The 13,024-nt window shown below is 46.1% G+C and overlaps 1 protein-coding gene across 5 annotated transcripts in view; it reads left to right on the top strand.

Annotated features, from left to right (window-relative positions):
- Positions 1-13,024, top strand: part of LOC141088303 (neural cell adhesion molecule L1-like protein) — a 189,091-nt gene that overhangs the window by 93,551 nt on the left and 82,516 nt on the right. For all 5 annotated transcript variants that reach the window (XM_073574331.1, XM_073574332.1, XM_073574330.1 and 2 more), the window contains exon 3: positions 5,598-5,706. In XM_073574331.1, the coding sequence (XP_073430432.1) occupies positions 5,598-5,706 (109 nt within the window). The remainder of the gene's footprint in view (positions 1-5,597; positions 5,707-13,024) is intronic.

The raw sequence follows: 13,024 nt of genomic DNA, 5'->3' as shown, positions 1-13,024 counted from the left end.
GACGTTCAGAAAGGCACATGTTGGCGGAGTGTTGGAAAGGAGTATTCCATCTGGCCTGGAGGTTGACTGAGTCCCTGACCCGGAGGACACGGCATGGAGGCAGTCACCTGTTAGTACAACATACTGTGAGTAAAGCTTTGGAACTACAAGCCCTGGTGTCCTCCACTTATTCCTGCGCCAACCTGCCCAGCACTGCTGCATCCCCCTGAAGCACAACTTACTAGGCCTTCTAAACTCTTGACATTGTTCCCTAGACAAAACCCTATCACATTGCATGGGTTCAGAAGTTTGTTTGAAAGGCAGCACCGCCTCTCGTGTAGTATTACGTTCACGTAAACGTCGATCAATTTGAATGGCCAAAGACATAGAGTCGTCAAGACCAGAGGGGACAGGAAATCCCACCATAACATCTTTTACAGTTTCTGCCAGACCTTTCCGAAAGAGAGCTGCTAGTGCATCATCATTCCATTTAGTAAGAACCACCCACTTTCTGAATTTTTGACAATATAACTCTGCAGAATCCTGACCCCGGTTCAATGCCAATAAAGTCTTTTCAGCTTGATCAATAGCATTAGGTTCATCATACAACAACCCCAGGGCTTGAAAAAACGCATCCACATTAGCCAGAATAGGATCTCCAGGTGTCAGCGAAAAAGCCCAGTCCTGGGGATCGCAGGGACATGACAAATTTAATCTGCTGCACCGAGCTCCCCGATGAGTTAGGTTTCAAAGCGAAAAATAGTTTACAATTATTCTTAAAATTCAAAAATTTAGACCAATCCCCAGAAAACACATCAGAAGGGGGGATCTTTGGTTCTACAGCAGATGATTGAACGAGATAGGCAGAAATTCCCCGCACTTCAGCAGCGAGCTGCTCATCACGATCGGACAATTGCTTAGTCTCCATTAGAGAAAAAATCATCCTACGTCCTACGGCCCCAGAGAAAAAGAGGAAAAAATATATTTAAAAAATTCTAACACCTTTTTTTTTTTTTTTTTTACAATTCTTTCCTTCTTTAGAGTACTCTAGAGTCTACAGTTTAGGCTGGTGATTCTGTTATGAATAGGTCACCGAGGAGGATGGCAGAAATGGGCTAGGCCACCAGGAAACCAGAAAGGTTGGTCGCTTAGTGGATTGCAGACCCCTAATCCTAACAACACAACTAACAGTAGCTGTGGAGCGTACCTACGATGCCCTAGACGCCACGGCACGGCCAGAGAACTAATTAAGCCTAAAGCAAGAAAGGTGAAATCTAAACTGCCCCGGAGTAGAACACCAAAGAAATAGCCCCCAAACGCATATTGTCGGTGAGACAAGATGAGGCACAAACACAGGCAGAAAATAGACTGAGCAAATGATGGGGCCCAAGCTGTCTAGATAGGATATGAAAGGAAAGACACTGTCTGCAATCACGCAAAAACCCTAAAAAATCCAACACGTCTGATGTACAAAAAACACTGAGGTCTCACGACCTCTCCCCCACTATATCAGTATTCTGGTGTGAACTGGCTGAAAAGAAAAAGAGACTAATATAACAGGGGACTGAACAAACTGATACAAGCTGTAACATATGGAGTGGGGTCCAGCACAGCCCCAGCAGGGACCACGCTGAACCCGCACACAAAGCAGAAAGAGGCAAAGCCAGATCAGATGCAAAGGATTAGCAAATGAACAACTTAACTGAAAAACGCAGGATCAGGAAGGAGACAGCAGACCTCAAGATGCATAGGAAGAAACTAATCACCAGCAACATCTGAGGGAAGCCTGCTCACTTATATCCTCCCAGTCAGTAACCCCTGATTTCCAATCATCGTCGTCAGGTGGCAGACTTCTATCAACCCGGCCAGCTCCACTACCCGCAGTAACCACCAGAGGGAGCCCCGACTCAGAAGTCAGATCCAGAGAATTCACAACAGGCCTTCACATGCCCGACAGTTCCCACATACACTATGATGACCCTCACTTTCCCCTTACACAGTATGATGGCCCCACAGTTTCCACATACAGTATGATGGCCCTAACATTCCCCTTACACAGTATGATGGCCCCACAGTTCCCACATACACTATGATGGCCCTCATATTCCCCTCAGACAGTATGATGACCCCACAGTTCCCACATACACTAAGATGGCCCTCACATTCCCCTTACACAGTACGATGGCCCCACAGTTCCCATATACAGTATGATGGCCCTCACATTCCATTCACACAGTATGATGTCCCTCACATTCCCCTCAGACAGTATGTGGCCCCACAGTTCCCACATACACTATGATGGCCCTCACATTTTCCTTACACAGTATAATGGCCCCACAGTTCCCACATACAGCATGATGGCCCTCACATTCCCGTTACACAGTATGATGGCCCCACAGTTCCTACATACAGTTTGATGGTCCTCACATTATCCTCACATAATGATGTCTGTAGCCCAAACTAGTGTTTGGTCGAAAGTTATTTTAGGTGTATGAGAATCTTTAGGATTCATCATCAATATTAGAGCACTGGAAACCCTACTCTCGACACCTCCACCGTTCAGGTTTTTGACAAGGTATGTGCCATATCAGTATGGTGTATAATTCCACAAATCACAGCAGAGAACAGACCAGATAGAAAATAGATTTCTACTCATGGGTAGTAGAAGCTGGTGTGATAAGGAAGCATAATATATTTACATTGCTCTGAATGTGTAGGAAATGTCACTTAAAGGGGTTGATCCTATCTTCAGGACACACCACTCCCTTGCCTCCTGGTTCCATGCTTGCAAAGGGACGGTGCACTCTTAAATTGTCATTTGGCCATACCATGGCTGAGCAGTTCCCTAACTGATGTTGCAAAGGAAAAGCAGAGATAGCTTTGCCTATGTAACATCAGAGGAGCACAGGGACACTGGCGAGAAGCAGTGCCTGCAAGTTCTAAACTAAAGCAAAGAACTTACAAGTGTATGCTCCATATCAAGGACACTAGCCTCCTCTGATCAGTGGTGGCCAGCATCCTAGGCTAGGAGCAGTGCACAGTAGAATTAAAAATCCCTCAATTCTAGAGAACGGACAAGATTTTCAATGAATGGTACATTGCAAAGTTGATTGCTTTTACAAGTAGTTTGCGATTTTACTCCTTTATGATTATGAGAAATACCCAATTGAAAGGGTTTTCCATTTCTCAATATACAAAATCTGTGCCCAGATTTTGGTGCTGAGGTCGCGCTACCAAGAGTTAGTAGGGGACCAACTTAGGTGATAGATCCCCATCAATGACTAAATAGAATGAACAATCTTTAATCACTTGGGTACAATTATCAACCATTCACATCTCTGAGCAAACATCTACAGTAGGGGTGCACAACCTGCGGCCAGGGGGCCACATGCAGCCCACGATGCCATTCTGTGTGCGGCCCCTAACCTCATGGACAGAAAAAATGATTGTTTGACAGGTTAACGCTATGTGAGCAGTCACAGAAAGAAGAGTAGTGGCCGCAGCTGAGGCGCAGGGACTAACAAGGACTAATGGTGCACAGTGTAGACATCTCTGAAGGCCTCATACATCAGGAGAATGGGGTCTCATCACCCGTTCAGCACTCCAGAAAGACGTATGTGACTTAAACAGGTGGTCTCCATGTCTGAGGCAGCTCCAATAGTTTATGAGAACATTAGCCAGTAAGTAAAAAAAAATCTACTGGAGAGAGCCTTGTGTATGCATGACCTCTTCCTCTTTAGTGCCTGGTCACACAGCTTTTTACGATTATTTAGAAGCTGATATTATTGCAAATCCACATGAAAAAATCCTTCAAATACTTATTGAATAAGCTTCCTATTAGTACCGTAAGTAAAGGAGTTTTTCCTAGTAAAATCAATCTGAAACTTGTTCAAATAGTATTTGACTCAGTTTTTGATGTGGCGTTAGGAGCAGAATCTATTTTGAAATCCTCGTCACAAATCTCAGCGTGAACGTACCGTTAGAGTGCTGATTTTTGGAGATAAGAGTCCTGTAAGTAGAATTTGTACCTGGCAGACATATACTTCTTTAATTGTTAGTGCGGCCCGCTGGTTGGTTCAGTATAACAAGGTGGCCCTTGGACTAAAAAAAAGTTACGCACCCCTGATTTCCAGTTTTCCAACATCGTCTGGAAATCATATTTAAAATCTAATTGTTCATTATGAAAAATGATGTGGAGACCATGTAAGTTTCCTACTGTTATTCATAAATATGTAGAGACCTGTCCTAGATCCAAGACGTAGACAAGAACTGATCTAGGGATCGGCACCTTTAGTAGTTATAGAAATATGAATGAATTTGATGTATGCAAACATGGAACAAAAGTACAAAAGTGTCATGATCCATGCTGGATCATGACTGATAAAATGCACAGGTAACCTTTTTTTTTTTTTTCCTTAGCTGTGCTTAAGTTTGGGTTTTTGCCCCCGGTGGCTATTAGGATTATTACACAGTGGTGTGCTAGTTTTTCCCCCGGTGGTGGTGAGCATCATTGCACTCTGGTTTCTTTGGTTAAGTGCACATGATTATAATGCAGGTGTGATTGCTCTGGCTCTGCTATAAAAGAGTCTCGGGTGTTGCAATCAGTGTTGGTGATAGTGTTCATTTCAACCATCCTTGGTGGAGGAAGGAGATGGAGAGCCTTCCTTGCAGCACTGTCTGAGCGTTGGTGTGGAAGGAGTCATAGGGGATTTCCTGGCAACTCTGACAAAGCTTGGTGGCAGCCATTCAGGAGGAAAGCTGCATTCTGGTGGTGGACTCTGTTGCTGGAAGCAAGAGCAACAGACTAAAGCTAAGTGGTGTTTCCCTGTTTGTGTTTTTCCTTAGTGTGTATTAGTATAGCGGTGGGGCCAGTGCCTGCGCCACCCAGCTCCCTAGCAAGGGATAGGTGTATGGTGTGCTAGGGCGACAGGTATCCTGATCGGCGCCTGGTGCGGAACCGGCTTAGGGAACGTTAGGAGTGTTAGGGACACTGACTCAGGGGAGTGCACGTCCCCGTTCCCTATCGCAGGGCCCACCGTTGTAACTGTTTCCCTTTTCCACTTGTCTTGTTGTTTTACTTACCGGCCTGCGGGTTGCGTCACACAGGACGGGTCATCGTGACAAAAAGTATGCAAATGTATCACCCTCCATACATGATGAGTTTATTAGACATACTCATAAATTATGCATATTTTGTCTTAACTATTTCCAGGGTAACATTCTATTTAACAACTCTAAACCAAACTCAATGCAAAGCTCCAGAGATCAGCGAAAAAGATGGTCCCATTCTACGCAGAATACTGTGGAAGAATATTTGTCAATGATAAATGTGATTCATCCTAGAAATATACATCTTCCATTACACTGCCATTCTCCTATCGATACTTACTTTTTGGTCTAACAGCACTCAGACCAATGTTATTTAATTGGGCTATTCAGATGCAGTAGTCTTCTCCTTATTTAGGATGAGATTAACCCATTCAGGTCTATGGATGTACTAAAAATGGGATCCATATGGATCTACCCTATAGCATCCGATTTTTAATTTTATTTGTATAGATAGATAGATGTCTATTGTTGGATATGGCTCTAACTTTCCTAAACTCTATTCCTTACAGTGGAGCAATTGCCAACAATTGTTGAAGTTACCAAAGGTATCCAAGTTGCTTTTCCTGTAGGAGACGATTTTACCATCAAATGTAAAGCTAAAGGAAACCCAGCCCCAGAGTAAGTTCTGTTTTTACCGTTTTTAGGTGATCACAAATTTTGCTGATTGAGAAAAAAAGCCCAAACATGTACACATCAGAAAAAAGGAAATTGGCAAAGTTGACCAAACCTTAAAAGGAACATTTCATGTTCTAAATTCCTCTCAGTACCATGTAAGTCATGCCCAACATGGTACTCTAAGCTAAGATGTTTCTCCTTGTGGAGACTGCCAAGTTGGTCTAAGGAGACTTTTAGGCTTACAATGCTTCTATTCATGGCTTATAAATCTCCTTATGCCAGCTTGGCACTCTCAACAAGAAGAAATATTCCCCTATAGACCTCCTGTCAGCGGTCTCTCACTTTGCTAAATCAGACTTTTGCACAACAAAACACGTGTCTGCAAATGGAGTGCCTGGTTTGGCTTTTTATCATACGTCATGTGACAAGGCTGATTAAAGGGTTAATATTGTCTTTCAAGTTTGCTACTCCAATTGGTGGTGATAGAGTCGAAGTCCTCTTCCGTCCTGAAGAGGATATTTGAAACATGGTAAAGTAGAGCTATGTATCTCAGCACATCACATAAATATTGCTTTTAAACTTTTGGGACCTGATATGTAAACTACCAGATTTCAGACAGGTAGAAGCAACTGGATCTCGGGACAGTCAAGTTTGAGCACCTGGGATCATGCCCACCTGGGTTTGATTGGTGGAAAATTGCATGACATTGGTATTGTCGAGGTATTGTGAAAGTATATGAACAGCCCCTTCAACCAACCTCTTACCCAATAAGACAGTGAATCCTTAATAACCCCTCAAATAAAACCAAGACACCCATTTTCTTTGGAATGTTATGGCCACAGCAGCCTTTATTTAACAAACAACAAACATTAAAATAAAATAAATTTAGGCTGTGTGCCCACGTAGCGATTTTTAAGCGTTTTTGCCGCGATTTTCGGCGCGAAAACGCTGCGAAAACGTTTAAAAATCGTGTACAGAACACCCCCCATGCATTCCTATGGCATTCCGCACATGCTGTGCTAATGCTGCGCTTTTTTCCGCGGCGGAATCGCATCGCGGAAAAAATTGCAGCATGCTCATTCTTTTGTGCAGAATCGCAAAGAATTGCCGCGATTCCGCACCCATAGGAATGCATGAGAATCGCTTACTTCCCGCATGTGGCTATGCCCACCATGCGGGAAGTTAAGCGTCTGATGTGCGGTTGGTACCCACGGTGTGGAGGAGAGGAGACTGTCCTCAAGGCCCTGGGTACCATACCCCTGTAAAAAAAAGAATAAAAAATAAAAAATCGGGGTATATTTACCTTCCGGCGTCCCGCGCTGCATTCCCGGCCTAAGCGTTCCCAGTAATGCCTTGCGGCAAGGTCCTGTGATGACGTAGTCTCGCGTGACTCTAGCGGTCTCGCGAGATCGCTATAGCAACGCGAGACTACGTCAGCACAGGTCTCGCAAGGCATTACTGGGAGCGCTGAGGCCCGGGAATGCAGCGCGGGACACCGGAAGGTAAATATACCCAGATTTTTTTATTTTTTTTAGCATTTTAACATCCTATCTTTTACTATTGATGCCGCATAGGCGGCCTCAATAGTAAAAACCTGGTCACACTTGTCAAACACTATGTTTGACGAGTGTGACCGACCTGTCAATCACTTTCCAAGAGATGCTTCAAATCGCTTGGAAAGTGCTTGAATATCGCACGCGAAAATCGCGGCAAAATCGCGATCATAATCGCGGTAAAATCGCGGTGAAATCGCGCGGGAAAAAAACGTGCGATTTCTGGGAAGGAGTCCGGTTTTTAGTGTGCGTTTTAAAACGCTATGTGGGCACATAGCCTTACTCTTGGAGTCCTTGAAGCTCCCAAGAATCTGGTGATTAACCAAGCAAAAGTGAACGTAACATAACACCAATTTTTTACTCCCAGCCATTACCCTACTGGCTCAGAAGCACCAAAAACCCCCAAAGGGGTACCACTGTTCACAATAAAATACCCGTGTATCCGACCACCCCTGCCGGAACTCCTCCCCACAAATTCATCAGATCCACAATGTTGAACTCCCAAACGGAGGGCCCATATGCCAATGGATCCCCTAGACCAATTTCCACCAACTCCAAGGACTCCCCCCCCCAACCGCCACGAGGGCCCTTGAACACCTCAAAGGCCCCAGACCCTGCCAAACCGAAAAGCTATGGCCCTTTCGATACCCTCCTGTAAACAGAGTGCACAGATGTCGATACCCACCGCATTTAAATGAACCCCGTCAGCCAGCCAAAAAGCACCCTCCCCTTTTTCTCAATTCAAAATGTCTAACAACAACACCTCCGTTCCTATACGCGAAGGAAGACACAGCTCTGTTAACCTTTATCCTGGCCTTGTCAATTTTAAAAAAGACAGCAGAAAAAAAGGCATTAATGTTTTTACCTGCCTAGACCTCCAGCCAAATGCACTTCAGGGAGCAGCAGGCCCATGTAGTTAAGATGGCAATACACAGGTGCAAAGATACTGTCACTAATAGGCTGGTAACCTGGATGCTGTGCATTACCACTGTGTGAACAGCGCTACACACAAGTCCTCATTGTGCAATCATATACTAAGCAGCCACCCCCTCCATGGATTGGTAGGTAGTGAGTGGCTGTCTCACCAGTATCTTTGCACCTGTGTTACTGCCATCTTAACCACATGGGCCTGCTGCGCCCTGAAGTGCATTTGGCTGGAGGCCTAGGCAAGTAAAAACATTGCTACCTTTTTTTTCTGCTGTCTTTTTTGAATTTTTGGAGGATTTTAGTCCTCTTTTAGTTGCTGTCCCTTGTCAATTTTAACCAAAGACCTCATATGGCACCAACGTTTACGTGGCACTATTTCTGACCACACAATGGTCAAACATGGATACAAAAGCCACAACCGCAATAAATCCTGTTTCACGTCTCTAACTAATTGTCTGAAAGGCCGAACACCCAAATCGTTACTGTCGACGTAAAGAACCAAAATGTCAGGGGCCCTATCCAAGTGAACACTGGTATGTATCTCCCTTAATACCCTGTTCCAGGCCATCCCCCAAAAGCCAAGCCATCGGACCACCACCAATCTTCGTGCAAAGCCAAGTTCTCTACCCTCCTTCCGCACGTCAGTCTGTAAGGCTCCCCAATGGACATAGGAACAAAAAAAAGACAACAAAAACAAAACAAGAGCACGAATGACAAATTAAACTTCCCCAACTGCCCCTTGCGGCATAACATAAACGCGATACCTGTCAGACCGCCTTCTTTCGATATGCCGAATCGCATCGGCACCCAAACCCCCCAATGCCGCCTCCGTTGTAGTGTCAATCCTAAAAGAGTGAGGAGCAAAACGAGATTCATCCAGACCCAACAACTTAACGCCTTTCTAAAAATCACAGTGAACTGATAACGAGTTAGAAAGGAACCATCAGCATGACACAACAGCGCTCCCTTTATACTCGGCCCGAAATTCCAAAAACGCATCAGACAACCAACTGGCCACATAAGTGAACCATCGACTGAACCCAACACGACACGCCTGCCCCTTCCCTCCTGATCTGCCTTAGACTGGAGCAACCAAAACCCCACTTGCCTGGATGACAATGACACATTTCTAGCCAACAGACCCCCCCCATCACTTTTTTGCTAGGGGAAACCAACTCACCGACTCTCAGAGCCCCGAAAAAAGCAAAAGAAAAAGCCAACCTAAAAAGGCAAAGCTCAAAATCCGACAAACAAAAAGAATAAAATTCCCCCCAATCTTTCCAAACTTTACAACATACTAAAACATACCGGACTCTTCAAATCCCCATGAGTATCCTTCCTCTGGAAACCCTTGAAACTGCCTGTTTCACCAAAAAACACTTTAGACAAATCACGCTGACCCCGCAACTTAAAACTTAAAACTTAAAGCCAGGGCTGACATTAATACGCGACACCTTTGCAGATGACCAACCCTCCAAAGCTCCTCTACTCAACCAAGACAACAAAATCCCCACCTGATCGTCCACCCCTGGCCCACAGGAGCCCTTTGCCAACAAACTTCCCAAAAAGACCAGGTTGCCTGATAATTTTCCCTAGTCTTAGGAGCCAACGATGACCTTATCAATGACTCATTGTCCAGGAGACCACATTCCAGAGTTCAGCAGGTCACTCCAAGCGGAGCCAACAAACGAAAACGATCAAACTGTAAACAAGAAAGAGAGTCAGTGATGGAATTGCGGACCTCTGGTACAGGATAAAACCAATTTCCTCAGCACCCGCACAACTGGAGGAGACGGCGCAGTCAAACCATTGATTGCACATACCACCCCATGTTGTCACAGTTAAAACGAATTCGCCTGTTGCAGAACTCATTTCTCCACAAATACACCGCCACCAAAATTGGAAAGATCTCCAGCAACGCAATGTTCCTTATCAAACCGGAAGAAATCCAAGCGACAGGCCACCTAGCCGCACACCATTGGCCCTTGAAGTAAGCCTCAAAACCGATCCCTCCTGCTGCATCCGTAAACAATTCTAAAGTATTGTTGTCAATCACTTCCTCCAAAAGCAACGACCGACCATTATAATCCCCCAAAAACGAACTCCAAACAGCCAAATCCTCTTTAACTTAAGCCGACAAGCGGATAAAATGATGCGGAACCCGAACTCCAGCTGTTGCGGAGGCCAACCGTCTCGAAAAAACTCTCCCCATAGGCATGATCCGGCAAGCAAAATTAAGCTTCCCTAACAACGACTGAAGATCCCATAATGACAACTTCTTCAATGACGATCCCTCATCACCTCCTCCCGCAACCTGAACTCCCAACCGACCGTTTCAATAACAATTCCCAAAAAACGCAAACATGTGCTAGGGCCTTCTTTTTTGCCCGGAGCCAGGGGAACGCCAAAACTATCAGCCACCCACTCAATCACTCTCAAAATCCTTAGGCAACAATCAGACCCCATTGGGCCAAAACATACAAAATCATCCAGATAATGGATGATAGAATCGAAATCGAAAACGTCCCGGACCACTCATCACAGAAAAGAACTAAAAGCCTCAAACAGGGCACACGAAAGGTAACAACTCATTGGCAAACACCTATCCACAAACCCCCCCCTTCCCAAAAACAATCCAACAGTTTAACACTATTCGGATGAAACGGCAACAACTAAAACACTGACTCAATATCTGTCTTAGCCAAGAGGGCCCCCTTGCTGAACCTACGAACCCAAGCCACAGCTTCGTCAAATGACGTGTAAACCACAGAGCAGAGCTGAGGGTCAATACCATCATTAACAAAGACACATCCTTATGCAATTTCTCTGATACTACCTCACCATAGAACATCGCCGACCATAGATTCTTAATGACCCGAGGAACAACAAACGGGGGTGCCAGGATAACAAAATCATCTTTAAAACTCGAAAACAACAACTCTGCCTTTACTCTATCCAGATATCTACTTATATAAGGGGCCATCTTTTCCAAATTCACCGGTGTCTACCCCTTGAGGATTGCCGCCCCCCCCGACTTCGACTCAACTTTTTGAAAACATTTTGTGGCCCCATGAGAGGAGCCGCTGCAATGGGAGCACAAATGCTTAAATTTGCAATTGGCTCCGAATCTGCACTGCCCTTCATTGAACTGCCAAAGCATGCCCAATTTGTGCCGATTGTCCCGATTGAAAGAATGTATTCGGGGGCGCCAGTACTCCTAGAGGGATATCCGCCGCACGACAGAACAACACACCACTCTATTGTAAATGAAGATAAAAAACACAAAAGTATGTCTGCGCTGAAATATCCACACTAAACCAGCTTGGTAGCAAAACTATAAGCCTGCACAATCACAAGTGTAATCAATTAGGTAAATTACCAAGGAGTAAAAGCGTTTCAAAAAATATTATATAAAAAACATCGCATGTAAATATATGTTATGGGAACACTAGAGATGGTACCCAGTTAGAGATTTACCTCAAATATGTCCAACATGATGCTATGGTTCACAAGAAGGGGAAGAGCCAGTGGTCTCTGCCTTAGGGCTAAACAGAATTGGAGCTCCAACAGTTGGATAGTTGTTGGCGAACTCCCCTTCTCACGTGCGGTTCTATGTTTTTCCCAAAAATAAAACGGGATAAATCACTACCAACAGTTAGTTATTAGAGGACTGTCCCGGCCGGTGACAGCCTCTTTAGGTTACTCACTGCTCCCTCAGTGCGCCAGCGTTCTTCGCAGCGTGGCTCACAGCGTTATGCTGCCAGCTGCAAGGATAGCTGCAGGACCTTCATGACATAAGCAGTCACGTGACAGGATTCAGCAGGTATTGCGGACGGGTTCAGCTGGCAAAACTACACCTCATCCATTCTAACCGGCCCGTGGCTTGCGGACCAACCCATGCCACTAAATGCCCCTGCTCAACCATCCCATGATCTAACCTAGCCAACAAATCCCTACAATTAGCCAAGACTTCCCTAACCTCCCCACTTTCCATAGAGCCCGCAACCCTTGCCCCCACATTAACACTAGATACATCTCCCTGACTACCGCTAAAAACTTGAGGAATGGAAATCGGCGGGCACAGACCAGACACGGACACATACTCACCAGGCTGTGAGGGGGCTGTGAGACCTCCAGCCGGAACGCCCGGATCCAGATACCCCTGCGCTGAGCTGACCACCTGTCACCTCCACCAGCGTCTGCTGTCATGACAGTAGCGGCTCCAATGGAGACTGTGACCCCTGAAAGTGATCCAAGGGAAGAAGAAGGGACCCCAACAAATGGCTCTCTGCAGAGGTACGTGCCTGCGCTGATGGCCTTGCAGCGCACCAACCCCTGTCAGAAGCACCCCCCTGCAGGTAAGATCTGGCCCTACCAGTATCCCTGAGAGCAGGAGAATACCCTGCTGTGCTGAGTGAAGGGGCCAGCCCGTTGACATCAGAGGCCAAGCCACCTGCCAGAGAACCATCTTCCATGCCCGCAACAACATCCACTGAAACAGAGGCAGGCTGCCCATCCGGGTCCTCATTGCAGTGGCCTCCCGTGATACCAGGCCCCAGCCGCTGGCCGGCACGTGCCAGCTCTGCCCTCAGACAGACACGAGGCAGAGGCCTAGAAATCGCCATGGGACCCCGCCTGGCAGTAGGATTCCTCCCAGGCCGGGGCCTGCTGGCATTAGATCGTACCGGCGCCCAGCCTGGAGGGTCCCTGAAGGGGCTCTTGTGCCTGTGAGGGACCCGTGGAGCTGAATCGGGGAATTACCTCTCGGGGGGCTGTGCTCTCTGTGACCACCACTCCTGCAATGCTGCAGCAGCTGCCGACCCGCACTCCCATCCAGGATG

This window comes from Dendrobates tinctorius, unplaced genomic scaffold (assembly GCF_039654945.1).
Source record: "Dendrobates tinctorius isolate UK_male_01 unplaced genomic scaffold, ASM3965494v1 ptg000038l, whole genome shotgun sequence".
Classification (NCBI taxonomy): domain Eukaryota; kingdom Metazoa; phylum Chordata; class Amphibia; order Anura; family Dendrobatidae; genus Dendrobates; species Dendrobates tinctorius.
The sequence above is the reverse complement of the archived record's forward strand: the minus strand, read 5'-3'. Positions and strand labels throughout refer to the sequence as shown.